Source organism: Schistocerca serialis, chromosome 2 (assembly GCF_023864345.2).
Source record: "Schistocerca serialis cubense isolate TAMUIC-IGC-003099 chromosome 2, iqSchSeri2.2, whole genome shotgun sequence".
NCBI classification, from domain to species: Eukaryota; Metazoa; Arthropoda; class Insecta; order Orthoptera; family Acrididae; genus Schistocerca; species Schistocerca serialis.
The window spans coordinates 774,653,390-774,676,869 of NC_064639.1; the positions used below are offsets into that span (position 1 = coordinate 774,653,390).

The 23,480-nt window shown below is 38.2% G+C and overlaps 1 protein-coding gene across 1 annotated transcript in view; it reads right to left on the reverse strand.

Moving 5' to 3' along the window:
• The window catches only part of LOC126456398 (uncharacterized), a 258,254-nt gene that overhangs the window by 70,758 nt on the left and 164,016 nt on the right, over positions 1–23,480 (reverse strand). Inside the window, exon 17 of the mRNA XM_050092151.1 lies at positions 12,321–12,652. Coding sequence (XP_049948108.1) covers positions 12,321–12,652 — 332 coding nt within the window. The remainder of the gene's footprint in view (positions 1–12,320; positions 12,653–23,480) is intronic.

The window sequence follows — 23,480 nt, forward strand, 5'->3', positions numbered from 1 at the left end:
GTACCTGCCCCTAGGGGTAATATTAGTGAATTCTTGAATTATGTTGATAAAGTGGAGAGGATGAAGCCCTCAGTGGAAGATCGTAGGAGAAATTTTGATGACAATAATCAATCTGGGAGAGAATTTCAGTTAAATAGGATGAATAGGACAAATTATAGTAGAAATTCAAGGAATGGTTGTGGTGGATGGCAACAATGGGCATGGAAATGGTAGGAGAAATTCAAGTAAAAGAAATGGAGGACATGATTTTAATTCTGGATCAAACCATAAAACTAGATAATGTTCCAGTTTTGATGTGCACTATAGCAGGTTGTGATGAAGAGCCACGTGTATATAAACGTGCTGTAATCACAGGTACAGGTAATGTAAATGATAGTAGTAAGACAAGTGTAAATTCTAATTCTAGTGAGATGTTGAATGATGGTGTGTACAGCAATGTTTATCCTGTAAAAAGAGAGGAGGAAGATACTACAATTAAATTAAGTGATGAAACAGAGTGTATTGTTGTTCCTCAGGATGTCCAAAGTGTCAAAACAGATGGTAAATTTTTAAGGGAACATAATGAATTCATGTGTTTTGCTTTGTGGTCTAATAATGGAAACAAGGATCAACTACTTAGCCAAGTATTTGAGGACAATGAAAGCGACAATAGGTTTGATTCTGACAGTAGTTCTGATAGCAGTGACGAATCCAGTAGTGATGAGGACTAGGTATTTGAATTTAAAATTGATAATGAAGGCAATGTGTTAAATAAAGAAAGAATAAAGGAGGATAATGTTAGGCCTAATGAAGAGTTGGAGTTTGAGGGTGGTAATGAGGAAGAGGATCACGCTGTCTGTCTTTTGACTGTGTCTGATAACTATTTTGGTAAACAGGATGATAGGATTTGTTGTATGAAGAGGATCACATGGTAAGGAAAAGGAAGTGTGGCACCCTGAAATAACAGCAAGTGTACAAGGTGTACATGTTAAGTGTTTACTGGACAGTGATAGTGATTTGAATGGCATTTCACAGGTATTTTTTGAACGTATTAAGAACACAGAGGGTATACTAGTGATGCATGTTTCTGGAATAAAAATTATTGGTGCTACTGGTAAGCTATCAAAGAGTGTGAAACAAGAGATACTATTAGCTGTGGAATTGGCAGGACAGTTGTTGGAATGCAATTTCTTGGTGATTCAAAATCTCAGCATCGGTTTAATATTTGGGACTAATTTCTTACGCAAATAGCAAGTAGAGGGTTCAACATTCTGTGTTGGATTCATTATGTGGCCATAATGCTTACCCCAGCTGTCTGTCTCATTTTTCATGTTTCCTGAGACAGTCAAACTCTTCTCCTACCCTATCTGTAGTTTATAAGTGAATCAGAGACATTTTATCTTTGACTTTCATGTGATTTTGCACAACAGGATACTTTAGTACAGGAATATTTTAGAAAAGGTTTCTCCAGTGTGTGTGTGTGTGTGTGTGTGTGTGTGTGTGTGTGTGTGTGTGTGTATATATATATATATATATATATAAATATGTCTGCTTGTGTCTGTATATGTGTGGATGGATATGTGTGTGTGTGCGAGTGTATACCCATCCTTTTTTCCCCCTAAGGTAAGTCTTTCCGCTCCCGGGATTGGAATGACTCCTTACCCTCTCCCTTAAAACCCACTTCCTTTCGTCTTTCCCTCTCCTTCCCTCTTTCCTGATGAGGCAACAGTTTGTTGCGAAAGCTTGAATTTTGTGTGTATGTTTGTGTTTGTTTGTGTGTCTGTCGACCTGCCAGCACTTTCATTTGGTAAGTCACATCATCTTTGTTTTTAGATATATATATATATATATATATATATATATATATATATATATATATATATATATATATATTGTGTTGTATTAGTGATAAGTAATGGAATCATAAGAGGATGGAAGAAAGTAAATTGGTACCATGGGTAAAGAATTTCTGTCAAACAAAGAGGTAAGATAAACAGAAAATGATGTGTGTCAGCTTATGTGGAGGAGAAGGTGCACATTATCTGAAAACTATAATTAGCATCAGAAGTAAATTAGCTCATGTGTGAAATTAGTATAATTTGGTGCAGCAGCAGAGGCAATACGCAGTAAAAAACCATCTTGAATACTAAGTCTTGATATTAATTGTGGTATAATAGAAGTGTTTGTGTTCGGTGCAGTCAGTATATGGAGGTAACTATCTACCTATAGAAGTGTGTCATGGTACAGCCTTTTCTAACATTAAGGAATTACAACTTTAAACATAGTTGCCTAGAGTAATTTGTGTGGAATGTATTAGCCAGATTTGTATGTATATCGCCCTTCAGGCTAGAATCTTAAGCAATTTGATGGGATACAGTGAAATAATAGCTTTTCTAAGTGATAATTTTGTCTGATCAGTAATGAGAGTTAAGATTGCCTTAGCATAAGGATCTGTTACTGTGGAATGTGTTTCAGTAGAATCAATTTTCCATTGGATAAGCAGAGTGGGTGTTTATGAATAATGAAGCAATAATGAAATAATAAAATAATGAATAATGTTTGAGTCTTAATGGTTTGGGAGCCTGTCTCTGCTGTAGGGATATTTTTTAAGAATGCACTTCACTAGCTAACGAGGTAAGAAGGTAAGTAAAATAATGGTGCTGACAGATATGATTAATGCAAAAGATAAGTTTATACAAACAAATGTGGTGTAACTATACTGATGATCTAATTTTGTTAAATGGCTCTGAGCATTATGCGACTTAACTTCTGAGGTCATCAGTTGCCTAGAACTTAGAACTAATTAAACCTAACTAACCTAAGGACATCACACACATCCATGCCCAAGGCAGGATTCGAACCTGCGACTGTAGCAGTCACTCGGTTCCAGACTGTAGCGCCTAGAACCACATGGCCACTCCGGCCGGCTCTAATTTTGAAGTAGGCAACATTGGGTACTGTGTATATTGTGCAATTCATGACACTGAAGCTGAGAATGAGAGCTTAGCAGGAAGAGCAATATTTTAGTGAGGTTCCAGTCATATAATGCCATATCATTGGATCAATAGGTTATGTGAAAACTTCTATTAGTGTTCTGAGGAACTATAAGCTTAAAGTGGTAATACTGGAATGAAGAAAAGTAATTTTGCTCATTAATTGATAACTGTGGTTCTAGAATGATATGAATAATTTGACAGATCAATTATCTTGTAAGATTTTGTCATGATTTAATTTTCTGGTTGAATGAGAGTAGTACTCAGTGGAGAAGTAGGGCAATGATTTGGTTCAACTTCCATCCCCTTAATTTTGATTTGAGTAGTAATTAAATTATGTGGTTGTGGCAATTCCTTTTTCATAATGTAATGATTAGTAAATCTATGCTGCTGCACATATTGAGTTTTTGCTAGAGCGGTGTGAATTTCAAACCAGGGCTTGGCATTTTAGTAAATTTGCAAGTGGAAAAGAAACAAAAGTCTTTCAAGTTTAACAAGTTTCAGACAATTATGACTTAGCATAATGTTTTGTAGTGTAATGTACACTTGATTTTAAAATTTTTACTAGTCCCCACCTTTCATACTAAAGTCTATTTTAGTGCTAATTATTGTGATGTTATGAGAACTGTGTAACATTTCTATTTATGCAGTAATGGTTATCACTTTTAGTGTGAAACACTTTTTCCTTATACTTAAGTTAGAAGTAAAAGTAAGTGTACTAAAGTAGGGTATTTTGTCTAATTTTTTCATGTACTGTGGCGGAGGAGAACCACCTCCAAAGGGAACCGATAGCAGTGCATTTCCTTACTAGCTGCCACTTGGACCTGTTGAAGGCATGGACAACTTGGTGAGAAAGTGTGTTAAAGATCATTAAAAGAGATAAAGTGCTTGCGAAAAATACTAAACACTGAACAAGCAAAAATTTTCTGCCTGAAAGTGAACTGTGATGCGCAGTTTAATTTAACTTTTAATGTTAATCCTTCTTTACCCAAAAAGGTCATCAATTATGACGAAGATGGCTAATTTTATTATAAGTATAGCTTGTGGATATTTTGTGCCATTGTACAATGCACTGTATGTAAACATTTTGTATGGAGATTTTCATATGGCCAGTTCATATAAGAAGGAATTTGAAAAACTTATGTACTGTAGTTTGGGTAAGATTTCTTATGTGATTTTTGTTTGTGTGTAGATAGTTAAACCCACTTTCTGGAGTCACTTTTGGTCATTGAATTGCCCAGTTAGTTAGTTATTTGCAATATCTATCTGGCCAGTCCAATGAGGGGTTGATGTGACAAAGCAAGCTGGGATCTTTTTACTTCCCGTCTTGTTTTGCCATCTGCCTCCTTAAATTCATTCTTTCATTTCCGACCAATTATCATTAACATACGTGAGGGTGATATGCATTTTCATAAAAGAGAAATGTTGACCCTCAGTGTTAAAAGAATATAGCACCAGATCTAATTTTGTATTTAGTTTTATGTATGTAATTGATTTTATAATTTATTTGGACTATTCCTAGTTAATATTTTTTGTTACGGGGTGAAAACAGTAATTGTTTTGGAACTTAAATTCTATTGTTGAGTTACAAACAAATATAAATTCTTCACTAATTATACAACTTAGGAGGAACAACCACTACTATTCTTTAAGTATCTATTTGGCTCTATTCAAATATATGTCAGCAAAGCAAGCCATTAATTAATTCCAAATAAATTATGAGATTTCTCAAAAGTATTGTTTGCATAACTATATCTGTTAATTTCATCATTTAAACGAATAATTCAGCTTAACCCTTTCAGCAGAAGAAACTGTTAAAAAGAAGGAATTTTTCGAAATATTCAGTTAATTGAATTAGTTATGTTTTAATTGTAATTTCTGTAACTTAAACATCAAACAATGAATAGCTTCAGTACCTATTATTGTGATGATATATAAAGGCCTGATTTTTTGTCCCGAACAGTCAGTCTACAGCCGATTTTCAGACGAGGAACCTGTGTTGGTTGGCTCAACAACAAAGCATCAACTTAACTGTGAAATAAGTGTAACACAAATAGGCCGTGTGTTAAAACAATGACAGTGTCTGTTCAATACGTACCGTATTACTCTGCAAGAACTGTGTGGTTAGGTCTTTACTGCTTATAGATATTCAACAGCAAACTGTTGTAGCAGTATGCTGATGTTTGCCTGCAAACTATTAGTGAGGCTTATCAAAAAGTTAACCAACAGCAAACTGGCCATATAAATGTGTAATATTGGGGGGTTGTGAACAGTGAAAGTAAAGAACTGTGAAATGCAACTGTGCACCTGTCAGCTACATCATTTACAGTAGTCAGTGTTGAATATCCAGCCAGTATAAAACACAGTACGTCGGCACCTAGGACTATCAATGAAGAAATAAAGCAGGGGAATGTCACAAAGTGTTCAGTACAAGGAGTTTTTGATTTGAAAATTTTTTGTATTTGTGTCGAGCACTTATGAATGTTTATTTTTTTTGTGATTTGTATTGGTTTTTGTGTGTATATTTTTTGGCGTCATAAGTAAAGTAATTGGATATGGACAAAAAGGTCAAGATCAATAAGTGCTAAAGACAAAATGTCAAGCTAGTAGATTCTGAGGATTTTTTTAAGAATAAGAGGATATAAAGAAGATAAAGCTGGCAGCTGTGCCAGAAAATTTCATTCCAGGTACTAATTTTCACAACTCCTAGATTTTTAAAACAAATGGAGACAGGATGAGACATGGCATTCTGCTATCTCACTGACCACGCTTATTCACCAGCACTGAAGTTACAAAGACAAGTCAGAGGAATACGAGAAGAAATGATGGTGGAACATATCATGAATGTGTGGACTGTTTGAGTGTTTTGGATGCAAAAGACAGTATAATCAGATCTTTGGATCAGCAGAGATTTAAATTTTAATTGAGCGCTGACATCAGAATTTGCTGAGGCACACACTGGCCGGGTGTAAGTATTGTAGCATGGAAGGCTGATGAGGGCTCAGTGACATGCAGATCACCCAGGCAGGCTTTAGAGTGAGGTATCAGAAGGGTTCTGGAATATTGGTGGAAGAATAAGTTGGGAAAAAACTGAAGTTAAAACGCAGTTTGTGAGGGCAGACACTCCGCTGCAACAACCAGCTTGACACGTCTCAAGCCCTGAATCCAGGGAGACAAAAAGTTGGCCATACAGAAGTACACATTACTTCTGGAAGGGCTATGACAAAGGTGTCACTGGAGGAACCAACGTAGTGCAAGATATTGTCAAAAGTATAAATATCAGAAAAGTGATGATTTGCCTGACTTCACAGCCAACAGAAATATTATAAACATGGGTCAAAGACCATTGAAGGACAGGACACATTGGATGTTGGCTGAGGCAGGACCTGCGCCTTGTGGCAGTTCCAATTCACTGTTACAGTAAGCTTTGTAATGGTTAATTTTATGTCGACAAAGACCAAATATGAACAGTCACTTAGAGAGTGACTTAAAATGGTGCTGTGAAGTTACAATTTTGACTGTGCCAATACCAACAGACTTAGACATTGGTAGCATAAATGAACAAAGCTTTATGTCGTGTAGTTATGTCATCTCCCACCTTGTTATTTGTAAGTTGGACAATATTTATTATCTGTCTCATCTTGGGGAATATAATGTGTCTTTTCACCAAGCAGATTCCAATCTACCCATGAGTTTTGCTTTCCAAGTTCTGTGAGGCAGCAGCAATATTATTGTAACCTGAAATGGGAGTTGCTAGTGAATATAGTTTGAAAGTGGTTCTTGTCTAGCAGAATTAGCATCTACCATACTGTTTCTGTTAATTCTGTGCTGTGACAATAGTATATTTGCATTTTTCTTGTTATCAATGTACACCAAAATAATCCGAGGACATAGGACCTCAACAATATACTGAGTTTTTACCAGAGTAGTGTGTTATTTGTTTCCAAGTTGCGTAGTGCTAAGGCAAAAATTAATTAGGTTACCACAGATGGGGTACAGTGTAAGAATGACTACATATCAGATGAGATGGGTAGGATTTAACAAGTTCGGGAAATGTGGCTGGACTACAAAAACACAGAACCAGTCAGGTCTCTGTTATCACTTGACTATGATCCTGTGTTATTTCTCCACTTAGGGATACAGGCAGTTTGCAGGTGTGGTTTAGTGCATTTGCTTTCTATCCATTTAAACTAATGTATTAATAATTAATGACTAAATAAGCAGAGAGATTTCATACACAAATAATATTTAATAATTCAATCAAGAGGGGACAAGAGGGGAAATAATGTTACAAAGTGTTTCATCAAGTCTAGTTTACCTTGCTCTGTTCTGACATTTTATTATCTGATCACTTATCTCAACATCTATCAATTCAGCATTTCTACGAGGATCAAAAGGAGGAACCACCTAATGGTCTTCCACAGTGAAATAATTTTATAAAATGACATTCTCCTTGCCATCCCCTGTTTGGGTTTCAGTACAATGACTGATAGTACACATGATTTCGATCCATTTAATGACTTCAGATAAGAACAAAACTTCAAATTTCACATCAGATTGGTGGACAAAGTTTTACTTGATAATTCACTCAACACTTTTCATATTGCTGCCCTTACATTAATTTTGGCTTCATTCTACTTTTGACTGCTAACAGGGCATTGGCTTCGTTTAAATCTGAAGGATGCTCTAATTATTTTTGTAGCAGTTTTCTAACCTGACTGCTGAATCATAGTGGATCTGTTCCAGCCCTCAGATTTTGCCTGATGGGTGATTCTAAATTATATTACATTATATTCATAGATTTTATTCACTGATATACCACATCATCTTTGCCGGAGATCAATTTTTGATGTTGTCTGCTTGTACAATCTCAAATCAGTTTCTACCATACTAACTAGGCAGAAATATTTTCTCATTCTCCTTCCAGCCAGAAGCAATGGTGAAGAAATTTCTATCCAGAACAATCACAGAATCATCTGAGCCTCTGATTTATGCACTTCACTTAGCTCAAAACAGAAAACTGCAATGGTTCTGGATAAGATCTTACCTATTGGGAGCCATGTTTCCATCCTGTGCAGGAGGCTAGCTATTTTCATGCATTCACAGGAAAAGAAGATGGTTTCTGTCCCCAAGTAAGTAGACATGAACATCGATTTGCACCTGGCTGCATCCAGCACATTCAATAGCCATCATAAGAGCCTCTTTCATGTCTCGGATGATCCCTTTGGCAAAAATAATAGGTGCACACTGACTTGCCTTCCCCCATCTGCCAGCTGTTTTACTGAGGAATTCCATTACCTGCCTTACACTAGAGCTCCCAACAACCAACATACTCATACTGTTTGCTTTTCTGGACTTCATAAGACAATCTGGGACACACTCAAAAGATGAAGCATCCTACGGCAGTTCAGATGTACTCTTAACAATAGGTGACACCTTATATCCGATACTACTACATAAGGGAATAGCCACAAGGCCTATACCCAACCCACATCTGCCTTCTGTCCAGTTTTCATTGTAGATTGTATTTTATTGGTCCTGTTGTCTACATAGCAGCTTATGCATCAGTCCAGTTCACTTCAAATGCTCAGATGGGGATGAATTCACCAGGCTTGTGCATCCTACATCACTGTGACTTGAAGGTTCCCAGGATATTATGGAGGTACTAGAGATGCCACAGCCTTCATCACACAAGCCTCAATGTTGTTTCAGGCCAAGACACCAGTCTGAAGTCTGTCGATCATTGTCAACACTGCTTCTAAATGTTTCCAGACAGCAGCAAATTCCCCTTGTTTCTGCACACAATTATTACAGGCACTATTCAACTCTCCTACATATCATTTCAATAAAAGCTTCATACTAACAGACATCCTAAAACAAGGCAAAGCTCTCAAAGGAATACCAATTCCTAATAGATGGAAATTGCAACTACTGCAGCACAACTGAAACATTGTGTGGGAAAATTTAGCAATGAAAATAATACCAGAAGGCACCAGATCGACTTGGTAAAAAGTGATAAACCAGATGATAGCGACAAAGTCCAAGCTTTACCCTATCCAGTTGAAACCATCAGTAGCACGTGGAAACTAATTCAGAGGACACAATCAAACATTATTTGAGTGCCTAAAATTTGTTGAGATATGGCACACAGCAAGGGACATGATTCAACTGATCAATAGCATGGACATATGCAATATACATGTTTCTAATGCCACAATACCCGAATGGAAACCGTTTCCCAAAGCAAAGTGACTTGCAACAACGTGGCTCATGGCACACACAATTCATAATTGACAGATAGCTTACAGTATCTGGCGTACTCATGGGATTAATACGAGAAAGTAACTCTTTATCTTAAATACAGGCTTACATAAGCAAATTTTCTCAAGATTAAAACATGTAAAGCTTATGATAATATTTTGACATGAAATTGCACGAGGAAAAAAAAGAAGGCAATGTAATATGAATTCTACAAAAGTGTCATCTAAGAAATAAGTCAATGGACAATTTTCTGCAGATTTCCATACAAAAGACTAAAATGTGAAAGAGCTGTAATTTATTAATTATTTTTCAGATGAGCTTGTTATCTGTTATTAGGTGAAACTGTTAAATGCTGAATAAACACCATTAAAAAAATATGTTAAACTATACAACATGAAAAAAGGTCGTAATCCAAACAATTGGAGACTTAAGACGCCAAGGAGGCTGCTACAGAGCTATACTACTAAAATTACAAATTATTAAGTGTGAGAATAAGGAAACAATGATAGACTCCATCCAATGAGCATATGACATAAATCAATCAACCACTGCACTTCTCTGCCCATGGTCAAATTTTAGGTAAGTAATTAAGTTCTACCCATAAAAATCGTGAAAACTGTGCACTGAGAAATTTGTGTAAGGAATGGCGACAAAAATGGTTTGTTATTAACAACTGATAATATGAACCTTGGCGTCATTTGTGCTTCCACTAAAAGTGTGAAAAATATCATTACGAACAGAAAATTGCATACAGAACAGCATGTGTGTGCTTTACAGATGTGGTGAAAATTTCATTGATGTTATGAAGAAGTAAGATTATCATTTGCTGAAAAGTTCCCACGTACAAAGCCACCATGCAGGCAAGCTATCCACAAATTAAATCAAAGTTTCGAGCTGACAGGTTCGTAGCAGACTCGCCACATAATAGCTGCCCAAAATTAGTAACTACTGAAGAAAATCTGCATCTTGTTGCACAGATGTTTGGTCAGTCACCCAAGAAATCTGCAGGAAGAGCTTGTACGGAACTCTAATTTTCCGATAGGCGTTTAAGGAGAATGTTAAAAAAACTTACATCTGATGGCTTAGAAGCCTGGAAGTCATAACTTTTCTCTGACATACAAGAGGCCATGGAGAGACCATGACTGTGGCCTTGTCCACTCTCCTAACAAAGACAGAGTTGCTAATCAAATTTAATATACATTTCCAATCAAAGATTCAGATTGCTTGTGAAATTATGAATTGGTTACAGATTGATCAAGTTATGAATTCAAATTCAATAAAATTAATTTATAGGTATATAAATTAAATCAATTTCCCCTGGCAACCTGAGACTACCAATGGCTTGCCTGAATACATAACTATCAATTGGTGGGGTGGAGAAATTTCCCAGACTGCAGATTAATTATTGCTAATAATTTGCAAGGTGGTGAAATTCTGTAGAGGTACTGAGCCATTACTTTTAAATCTAGTTAATGCTACCTCATTGTGCAACAATACCCACTTTCATAGAACTGGTGCTACTTCAGTCTCTCCAGCTCTAGAGCTGAGAGGCCTGGCTGTCAAGGGCTGGAACAGATTGTAACCCACTACCCCAGTCAGGTTTGCTATGGGACACTCATTCTGCCAGCAGAACTCCACTGCGGTGAGGTGTTGAGATCAACAAAAAAAAAAAAACCAAGTGGCATTCACAGCACATCATTCAGCTGCAGTTCTTTGCTGGAGACCAACTGTGATAGGGGTTGTGCAGGTGTCTCACCAGCCTCAGTATCTGTGTGCTTAGCAGCCATCGACCAAAATGTTAGTCTTAGTATAACAGCTTCTCTATAGAATGCTCCTGGTAATTTTAGTCACAAGTTCCAAGTGACACATCTGTTCCCATGACAATCAATGGGCATCTTTTCTTTATTCATGCTGACACAGTAACCTGAATGACAAGGCCCAAGTAATGGTACAAAAACATCCTCAAACCATCACTGAACCATATCTGACCTGAACTACATCCCCCCCCCCCCCCCCCCAACACTGCAGTTTGAATATCTAAGTGGGCCATAGGTTTGCATCAATTAAAACATCGTGCAATCACAACTTGGCAGACCACAATGCACATCTCCCTTCAGATAACATCCAGATTCTGTGTTGTTTGGCCTGTTAAAGATTTGCAGCTTTATATACTACTGTGAGCAATGACCTTTCATGAGATATTTTACTCCAAATAACTACTGCATGCAGTTTCATTCTCAATGTTCAATCAGAAGTAGTTGCAATAGAACCATATTCACTGATGGCAGCAATTCTTATAGGATTTGACACAAATTGTCATTGAAAAGGTGTGACTGCCTTCTCCGGTCCTTGTCAAGGTCTTTTTACGGCTACTGCTCATATGCTGTGTTACGTGGCAGTGAATGGTACATCATTCCTTGTACATGCGTTGAAGAGCCTGCAGTGATACATCAAAAACAGAGCAACTAACAGTGTGGGCATGGGCACATCCAAATACAACTATTTTCTGCCACTATGTCACTTCTCCATGTTGGGCCATTTTACTATAATGACTCCATTGCTGCCACTGGCACGAACATACCATTTCACTGTCATGGCTTTTGTCAGAAGTGGAACACACACGGCTGTCTGGTACCAGTTCTACACCATCTACAGAATTCCAAAGAGACCAGTTCTTTTTTAATGGATAACTAGTATTTTACCCAGTGAGCTTAGAAGCATAGCTGAGATTAATATGCTACAGCAAAGTAAACAAAAGCTCTGGAAAATACACCACAAAATTGAATGATTATAAACAGTTTATCAACACACATTCATGAAACCAATGCTCAGACTAACTTCCATCAACTCCCACTTCACTCAAACAAGAGATTAATGTAATAAAACTTTTTGTTCTTGTATTGCTTCCTGTAAGAGTAACTCGCTTCTTCACCAAGTATACCCAAAACAATGCATATGCAAGTTTGGAACCCATAAAATGACTGAAAGCTCATTTGCACAACTTTTTAGTTAGCACCTGGTGACACTTCCCTGAAAAACTACAATATAATGGTTATTATTACACAGCAAAAGAGAAATTCTTATTACCCGAGTGCACCTGTGCGATGATTTCACAAGTGGAGGTTTGTGTAGTTTGATCCATTGTCATCACTTTTGTCATCTTAAGGTTGGCCTTTGTGTGTGTGCAATTTTCACTGCAATAGATCTGCGCAGTTTGATCCCCCATTGACAATTCTGTGACCACAGGATCAGTCTGTGTGTATTTTGCACTGGCAGAGATTTGTAAAATCCGATCTATAGTTGACACCTTTGTGGGAACAGAGTCAGCATCTACTTGTGTGCTTCTTTCAGTGCCAGCGATTCGTGCAGTTTGGTCCATAATTGACAACCTGGTGACTATAGGATCACTCTGGGTGAAACTGCAACAAGTTGATTAAGCAATCAAAGAAGAAATAAAAGAGTATGCAAAACATAAATGGAATGACAAATCATCACACGGTGCAATAATACTAATAGAAATATTTAAAAGCATAAAGGCACTGCAAAACTCTAAAAAGAAATGTCAAAATATTTTATATAAGTATGTTAAGAGAACTACAAAGCAGCTACACACAAAAAGATTTTGTCCCTGCAAAAATGTCTGTTGGTAATCTCTCTATGTTTCAGAATGCCTCTAAAATTATCCAATCTCTGTATAGGCATAGAATGCACTGTAATTTTCTCACATGCCTCTCTCCTTTAAGGCAACTATAAAGTTGAACCTACTGTTTGCAAGAAACACAAAGTAAACACTGTACTCAATATTTCTTTTTCTGAAATTAACATTAAAATTGACAAACTACATCACCTATTCTATCTTATTAATAAGAAAAAACCTAACAATGAAATTTTACATTTGTATCAGGTATTTAAAATGTCCCCCCATGAACCATGGACCTTGCCGTTGGTGGGGAGGCTCGCGTGCCTCAACGATACAGATAGCCGTACCGTAGGTGCAACCACAATGGAAGGGTATCTGTTGAGAGGCCAGACAAACGTGTGGTTCCTGAAGAGGGGCAGCAGCCTTTTCAGTAGTTGCAGGGGCAACAGTCTGGATGATTGACTGATCTGGCATTGTAACACTAACCAAAACGGCCGTGCTGTGCTGGTACTGTGAATGGCTGAAAGCAAGGGGAAACTACAGCCGTAATTTTTCCCGAGGGCATGCAGCTTTACTGTATGATTAAATGATGATGGCGTCCTCTTGGGTAAAATATTCCGGAGGTAAAATAATCCCCCATTCGGACCTCCGGGTGGGTACTACTCAAGAGAACGTCATTATCAGGAGAAAGAAAACTGGTATTCTACGGATCGGAGCGTGGAACGTCAGATCCCTTAATCGGGCAGGTAGGTTAGAAAATTTAAAAAGGGAAATGGATAGGTTAAAGTTAGATATAGTGGGAATTAGTGAAGTTCGGTGGCAGGAGGAACAGGACTTCTGGTCAGGTGATTACAGGGTTATAAATACAAAATCAAATAGGGGTAATGCAGGTGTAGGTTTAATAATGAATTAAAAAATAGGTGTACGGGTAAGCTACTACAAACAGCATAGTGAACGCATTATTGTGGCCAAGATAGATACGAAGCCCACACCTACTACAGTAGTACAAGTTTATATGCCAACTAGCTCTGCAGATGACAAAGAAATTGATGAAATGTATGATGAGATAAAAGAAATTATTCAGGTAGTGAAGGGAGACGAAAATTTAATAGTCATGGGTGACTGGAATTCGTCAGTAGGAAAAGGGAGAGAAGGAAACATAGTAGGTGAATATGGATTGGGGGGAAGAAATGAAAGAGGAAGCCGCCTTGTAGAATTTTGCACAGAGCATAACTTAATCATAGCTAACACTTGGTTCAAGAATCATAAAAGAAGGTTGTATACTTGGGTGAATCCTGGAGATACTAAATAGTATCAGATACATTATATAATGGTAAGACAGAGATTTAGGAACCAGGTTTTAAATTGTAAGACATTTCCAGGGGCAGATGTGGATTCTGACCACAATCTATTGGTTATGAACTGCAGACTGAAACTGAAGAAACTGCAAAAAGGCGGGAATTTAAGGAGATGGGACCTGGATAAACTGAAAGAACCAGAGGTTGTACAGAGTTTCAGAGAGAGCATAAGGGAACAATTGGCAAGAATGGGGGAAAGAAATACAGTAGAAGAAGAATGGGTAGCTTTGAGGGATGAAGTGGTGAAGGCAGCAGGGGATCAAGTAGGTAAAAAGACGAGGGCTAGTAGAAATTCTTGGGTAACAGAAGAGATATTGAATTTAATTGATGAAAGGAGAAAATATAAAAATGCAGTAAATGAAGCAGGCAAAAAGGAATACAAACGTCTCAAAAATGAGATAGACAGAAAGTGCAAAATGGCTAAGCAGGGATGGCTAGAGGACAAATGTAAGGATGTAGAGGCTTATCTCACTAGGGGTAAGATAGATACTGCCTACAGGAAAATTAAAGAGACCTTTAGAGAAAGGAGAACCACTTGCATGAATATCGAGAGCTTTGATGGAAACCCAGTTCTAAGCAAAGAAGGGAAAGCAGACAGGTGGAAGGAGTATATAGAGGGCCTATACAAGGGCGATGTACTTGAGGACAATATTATGGAAATGGAAGACGCGAATTATTTACAGACGAATGGAAAAACTGATAGAAGCCAACCTCGGGGAAGATCAGTTTGGATTCCATAGAAATGTTGGAACATGTGAGGCAATACTGACCCTACGACTTATCTTAGAAGAAAGATTCAGGAAAGGCAAACCTATGTTTCTAGCATTTGTAGACTTAGAGAAAGCTTTTGAAAATGTTGATTGGAATACTCTCTTTCTAATTCTGTAGGTGGCAGGGATAAAATACAGAGAGCGAAAGGCTATTTACAATTTGTACAGAAAGCAGATGGCAGTTATAAGAGTCGAGGGGTATGAAAGGGAAGCAGTGTTTGGGAAGGGAGTGAGACAGGGTTGTAGCCTATCCCCGATGTTATTCAATCTGTATATTGAGCAAGCAATAAAGGAAACAAAAGTAAAATTCGGAGTAGGTATTAAAATCCATGGAGAAGAAATAAAAACTTTGAGGTTCGCCGATGACATTGTAATTCTGTCAGAGACAGCAAAGCACTTGGAAGAGCAGTTGAACGGAATGGACAGTGTCTTGAAAGGAGGGTATAAGATGAACATCAACAAAAGCAAAACGAGGATAATGGAATGTAGTCGAATTAAATCAGGTGATGCTGAGGGAATTAGATTAGGAAATGAGACACTTAAAGTAGCAAAGGAGTTTTGCTATTTCGGGAGCAAAATAACTGATGATGGTCGAAGTAGAGAGGACATAAAATGTAGACTGGCAATGGCAAGAAAAGCGTTTCTTAAGAAGACAAATTTGTTAACATCAAGTACTTATTTAAGTGTCAGGAAGTCGTTTCTGAAAGTATTTGTATGGAGTGTAGCCATGTATGGAAGTGAAACGTGGACGATAAATAGCTTAGACAAGAAGAGAATAGAAGCTTTTGAAATGTGGCGCTACAGAAGAATGCTGAAGATTAGATGAGTTGATCACATAACTAATGAGGAGGTATTGAAGAGAATTGGGGAGAAGCGGAGCTTGTGGCACAACTTGACTAGAAGAAGGGATCAGTTGGTAGGACATGTTCTGAGACATCGAGGGATCACCAACTTAGTATTGGAGGGCAGCGTGGAGGGTAAAAATCGTAGAGGGAGACCAAGAGATGAATACACAAAACAGATTCAGAAGGATGTAGGTTGCAGCAGGTACTGGGAGATGAAGAAGCTTGCACAGGATAGAGTAGCATGGAGAGCTGCATCAAACCAGTCTCAGAACTGAAGACCACCACAACAACAACAATAACAACAACAACAACATTTAAAATGTTGACATGAAGTCATTATCCTTTATAGTTTCTGTTAAATTTGTCACCTAATAATTCTAAAACCATTTTAAAAAATTCAAAATATATTTTAACTCACAGTAATGTCGCCAAGGAGCCTCATAACCGATTTTGTAGTACTTTTCCTATGTCTCAGTGTCTTTTACAATGGCTACAGTATTTTTTAACTACACTGACTAGGACACTGCAAATTCACCATGCAAATTAAGCAATTATATGAAAATGTAATGCCTAACATGCTTCACGCTTACAATGTGCAATTATTTTTAAAAAGATCAGTAACAAGTCATGGTATTAAAAAGCTGTTTAGAAAGAACAACTTCAGCTTCTATTGACAGATAGGAATTTGGTCTATGCACAACTCATCACAGAAGGCAGACAAATGCTCATACACCTTGAGGAAACAGAATTGTTGAGACATTATGGTGGTCAGTCACCAAAGACCACAAGTTATTGGACTAACAACATAACAGGACTGATAGTTAGGTAATGAGAAATAGTGTTACCGAACAGTTTGCATGGTAGTACTAAAGAGCATTTTGTTAGTATAAAGTATGAAGAGTTATGCAACTATTGTTTATTTTGGTTAAAAAGTAGTGAGACAAATTTTTAATTAAGGGTTGCAATTTCTGTTGAGGAAATATTTGTTGACGGCACTTTCAGAGCAGACATACTTGATGATAAAACTAAGGCACTGAATAACAAAGTACATATCAGCTCTCATGGATTTCCAATTAAGTGTTGGAAGCTGGGCAAAACTGTGCTAGGGACCAACATAGAATGAAGACTGTAGTCCAAAATGATTTTGACCTAATAGGTTAGGACTGTTTCACTATACTTAAGGGAACAGCTGAAATTGGCATCAAAGTTTTCATTGCTAGGTTGTAAAATGGCCAGATTTTAATTTAGTTAAAATGCCTATGGACTCAAAAAGTGTAATTGGTTTCTGAATGTAGAAGAATGTTCAGTTATTACATCAGTGATAACTCAATAAAAAATAAAGCAAATACAACTTAAAAAAATCATTATCTCAAGGTGAAGCAGACCACATCATGAAAGAAGTCTCAGCATATAGTTCCATAAAAACATGGGAGAACTGCCGTAAGTCAGTAACATCTTGCCACGATATTTCAGCACGAAGTTTTTTGGCCATCTTCAGGTGAGTACAGCTGTAGAAGTACTGGCGAATACGCGCTGAGCTCTGCTATTTCAAGCCAAAGGGGGCTGCATTGCGCACGCACTGCGCATGTACTGTTTAGCTTGTGCGTTCACAACTCCGCGCGCTGCGCCTGGCGCCCTCAGCGATGGAAACTTGGCATTTCGATATCAGATCGATCTTCATCTTTATACCGATAACTACGTTGACTACGAAGTTTCTCTACAACAGGAATCCAAGCGGAATTTAACTGGTAACCACTATCTCGATTGATAAGAGCCTCGCTGTTTGATAATTTTATTTCTATGGATTCATTTATAATTGAACACCAGAAATTTGATGTTTGAGCCACAATTTTTGTATCATTGTAATTCATAGTGTGGCCAGTAGAAATACAATGTTCAGTGATTGCGGACTTGATGGGTTGGAGAAGGCGAGCATGCCGCTGGTGTTCCACAATACGTTCCTGCACCGTTCTTGTTGTCTGTCAGTTCTCACGTGTTTTTATGGAACAATCAGTACACCGGGAAAGTTTCAAACATCACATCAAGCCAATTATAACCTCACAATGGTCAGATTACACACTTTGCTTAGTGGCAAACTGCTGCCTGTATCAATGGTGTTAATAGATATTTTGATTTCACAGCTTCTTTCATAACACAATCCCAGAAATTGTTACCCAGCATGATGACAGACGTGTCATTGAATGAAATTTTATGTTCATTTTCCAAAATTTGTTCAACACAACTGCTGGATTTTTGAGCTTTCATGTTCAGTCCACTGTTGGTCTATAGTGAACACTATTTGCCTCACATTATACTGAACATAGTCAGTGCTATTTTGCAAGTGCTGGGAAATTCTGAGGCCTACATTGTCTTTCACAAGAATCTTGATTCGGCATATTTTAGCTGGAGGCCTGAAGATCAACTTGATGTTATGTCTCTGCAGGAGCCAGCCTATCTGCCATGTCATTGAACCACAGGATAGAAAAAACACAAGGTTTTTATCCTCTTCTTCGTGGTGTCTTGCTTATAGAAACCTCCTGAAATTGTTTCTGACATTTGTTTGTGATAGCCATTCTCATAGAAGACTTTTCACTGGTGGTTCAGCTCTCGCGACAAGTTTTCAGCATCAGAGATGGCTTCTGTTTGATGAACTGAGGTCTTCAGAACAATATACTTTGGCCAGGTGCTGGTAGGTAAAAACATGCAAGTATTGGTCGACACAATTGGATTTTTTGTATAAACCGTGGCTCACACCCACTCTGGATTTTCAGAGAATAAGGATATTGAGGAAGGCCAGTGAGCTACATCAAACTCCATCATGAACCTGATGTGGTTATGGGTGCAGCTGGGGTGCTTCAAGAACTCTCCCAGACCACAAATCTATAGTCAGCATAGCAGTGAAAACTAGTCAGGTTTTCAGGAACAGTATCCAAGACTATATAAACTATGGACTGGTTAGCAATGGTTACAGTTAAGAGGCCCTCCATCGCAACACTGTCCATCCAATCGAGCCACTCTACCTCACAAAAAATAATTTTGTGAATGTGTAACTACTTGATACAGCTGGACACACAAGAATATTTTCATGTGTTATATGGATACAAGACCATGCATTCAAACATGTCGAACATTTATCTGTTGATTTCCTATAGCCTAAAATTTCTTCACCAATTTGGGAAAGTTACACTGCAGAGCACGCCAAAATCATCACCAACTAGGAACATACTGCTAGATTACTCAACAAATAGGTTGCTTATAATTTATCTACGCAACACTCTCTTATATGTAAGTAACTCCAAATACAACATAAAACCCACTGAGCTTTTAGCATAATGTCTAAAATTATTGACACCAACATTAATACTCCTGCCACCGGCACAGTCATAAGTAATGTCTTACTTGACTGTTTTATTTAATGGACTATTATGTCATCTACTTACTGTTTCCTTCTGCATAGATTTGATTCTTTTTGTTATTTTTAAAAATTGTGTGTGAGCTGAGCGAGTGCCCAAGACAACTGGGGTTTGTCCCTCCTGTAATATGCACGGGTGCTAGCTGCACAGGCCAAAAATGTCAAGCTCAATAATGCATCACATAGATACCATTCTTATTTTTAACAATAGTTGTTAACTGTTCTTGAGACTGATTGGAAACTTCATTACAATAATAGTAAGACTTGTTAGTTGGTTCTGTTGAGCAAAAATGAAATAAAGATCGAAAAAAATATATCATCTGTATCACCTCCCCCCCCCCCCCCCCCCCAACACACACACACACACACACACACACACACACACACACACACAAACAAACACTTGGACTTCATTTTATGTCATAGCGAAGGGGAAAAAAGATCTTGATTAAATTTTTTCCCAAGTTAACTTCTCTTTTCTAGAATTGAGCCTTCTATTTGAAAGAAAATCTCAAGAAAGAGAACCATTATATGTGACAACTGTGACAAGATAAAAGAAAAAAGACACTACCTAAAAGAAATTAGGAATATAGAAAACTAATGTTTTCAAACTAACTGATAATTACAGCAGCACAGCAGCAGCAGGTGCCCAGAAGTACCTCACTTCCAATTCCCACATTCCATATGTCAAAGCTTCAAGGTCAAAAAATGCCATGGGTGTCACAGAGTGATGCCATTGCTTTGCAGCAATTGCCACATCTCACCGCTACCTAATGCGATTGCAAAAGTGAACACAGTTGTTCAACGTACAGCAGCCAACTGATGCTGTCTACACCGCTGCTATGGTAGTATACAGTGCTGATGAGGAGCAGATGCAAGGCCATTGTAAAGGTGAAGGAAGTCAAACGAGTGAGTTTGTGAAACTTTATCAATGGAAGAATAGCAAGAAGAGGCAAAATTAACTCTCTCTTTGTTAGGCTTTAATAGCTTAAGTAATAATACATATAGCCAACAATGAAAGAGATAAAATAAAAAGAATAGTTAGTAGATTTAAACAAAGAATTGTGTTTGCAGATATCAAATCAAAATGAAGAGTTTAGTCTCAGAAAAGACTATTTAAATAAAGAGACTTAGAGAACCTGTCAGTTGCCTCTGAAGCTTCCAACCGACATAATAGAGACATATTTACTGAATTAGATGGTAGTTTAACAAAGTTTGACAAACAACTGGGTGAACTACAACAGTCACTTTATCAGTGAATCAAAAGAAAGATTTCAACAAAATCTGGCTGTGGAAATGAGAAAAGTACATTCAGTACCTCTAGATTCTGTACACGTAACATAACATACTAAGAGTGGGTTATAGGAAATTACGAAGCAGATGGTAGAGATGGCTAACCGCACACTGTCAAATGTACTGAAGCAACTGCTAGTAAAGATAGTGGAGACATAAATTGTAGGACCTACACTACTGATTCGAAGGAGAAATTTGTTGAATCTGAAAAAATGGTTCAAATGGCTCTGAGCACTTTGGAACTTAAAATCTGAAGTCATCAGAACTAATTAAACCTAAGTAACCTAAGGACATCACACACATCCATGCCCGAGGCAGGATTCGAACCTGTGACCATAGCAATCGTGCGGTTTGGGACTGAAGTGCCTAGAACCGCTCGGCCACCGTGGCTGGCTTTTGAATCTGAAGACAAGGGTGAGTTGAAAGTACTGTGCTCTCATCCAGAATGATAGGGAATGATAACAAGCGGTGGGAGGAATTTTGTCTAGAAAGTGGAAGTCACCTATCCAATAAACACCCATGTTCCATGCCTGAAGGGGAAATACTTCCTATAGTTTTCATGAAAATATTTGAAGGTGCTTTTCCATCGACATGGAATGATGAAAAGAAAAGAAAATTTGGAAAAGGGTATCAAAGGGCAGAAGCTGGAGAATGGGGAGTTCTTAATCTGGAGGAATTCCAGAATTGGAAAGCTTTTAGAAGCACTCTGCAGAGAAATCTGAAGGAGAACAGCAGAAAGTAGCCCCAGAATTACTGGAACTAAATGGGGTGGGTTACAAAAGTATATTAAACAGCACCTAAAAATGGTAAAATTCTGTGATGAATCAGTAAGTGAGAGCCATTTAATGAGAGTAGCAATCGGTACGATGCCCACCTACATAGGGACAAAATGACCAGGAAAGAATAGTCAAGAGTCAGTTCAATTTCAAGTTACTTGCAACAATTTGATTCCTTAATAAAGCTCATGAAGAAGAGAAGTTGAGAGGGAATGGCCAGAATTCACAGTGGAGCCTAAATCCCATCATGGACAGAAAGGAAGCAAAAACTGTCACTTTTTTAATGTGTCTGAGAAATAATGTAGGAAGTACAACAAAGCAAGGAAAAGTAATCGGGAACAAGTCTAAGAGGAAGAATCCCCATCTCCCAACTGCAAAAATAAAACAGAGTAATAATAATAATAATAATAATATCCACTCACATCTTTTTTAACACGGCTGGTCATGGTATTGTAAACTCACGAGCGTATGCTGCTACTGCTCCTATTTCCTCCAGGTCACCTTTAATGCCATATTCCAATTTGCTAGCCAGGCTGTTTTCTGCTCCTACTACTAGAAGCACCTTATCCTCTTCACCAAAATCCCTGCACAAGGCCCTGGAGTTCTCTGTCACCAGCTAAGCTTGGCACTAAGTTTCACGATGCTTGTGATCTAATATCAAATAATGGAACCTCTAGCTTGGAATATCAACAACATTAGGAAAAGGATAGATTTCTACTCACCATAAAGATGACCCACTGAGGTGCAGACAGGCACAACAAAAAGACTCTTACACATTATAGCTTTTGACACACACACACACACACACACACACACACACACACACACACAAGGAAGCACACCTTATGCACACGTCTGCTACCACCTGCAGTTCCGACCAGAATGTGACTGTCACATGAATAGCAATTTAGAGTGGGGCAAGAAAGGGGGAGGGATAGCAGGGTAAAGGTGGGTGGAGAGAAGAGTGCTGTCTGGCAGAGTGTGCAGAGACTAGATGATGGCTTGATGAGACTACCAGGCATAGAATCAGGAGTTATCCAAGTTGCTCACGAGAATAATACACAGAAGAATGGAAAAGACAGCTGAGGATATATTACATGGTGATCAGTTTTGCTTTAGGAAAGGTAAAGGCACCAAAGAGGCAGTTCTGACTTTGCAGCTGCAAAGACTGAAGAAAAATCAAGACACATTCATTTGATTTGTTGAACTGAAGGACCACAAGCCAACATAACAATTTACTGTACTTTCCTTGCTTATACCAGAACAATTGGCCAATACCTAAGAAACACTCAAATATAACCTTGCTGACCTAGAGAATGTAGTCTGTCTACCATCAGTAATAACTTTATCACTTAAGTACAGTAACTGTGTGAAGCTGGAAAGCTGTAAACATCACTATATGAGGCTAAGAGACAAGTAGGGCACTAACAGCAGGTGCAGAAAACAGCCTAGCCAATCTGTTGAGATGAGTCCCAGAATGAAAGGGCAACAAACAAAAATTCAGTATCAAGCTACATTTTGTAGTACCAGAGCAGAATTCCAGAAGTATGACTCAAATAATGGAGATGATTCGAATAACAGGTACAGAAAAGTAATATTACTTCACTATTGTGTAGATGGCAAGCTATATTGCCAACTTAAAGGAACTTGACGGAGGTTGTAATGTTTCTCCTGCTGGTTCACTAGACACCATACCCACCACACACACTTCTGGCACCTCATCAGATGGGATTAGAAGATGCCGGTTTGGACACCGCTAGTGTCTCTGCTACCAAGTCCAAACCTACACAGGCATCATAGGACACTAACTCACCTCCTCCTTAATCAGGATGTAAGCCATAAGTAGACATGGTGGTTCTGGAACCAAGATGGTGGGGGAGGAGACCTGTCAGTACTGTCGTCTGTCGCCTCCATACAAAAGTGGTGGAAGCAGGGCCACTTAGCTGCAGTATCATGCACAGAACTGCCCTGGTTGGTCTACAGTTCGTGAGGCAGCAGTTGGGCTTGCTTCTTAAAAAGTGTGTGACAGGAGAGACAGTGGGAGGGCAGACTATTGTATCCACAGGCAACCTTTGTTTCTCCCTAATGGTGGCTTGTAGAGGGGTCACAGAATATAATGACAATGAGGCAGGGGCTCTAATGGGGACAGTGGG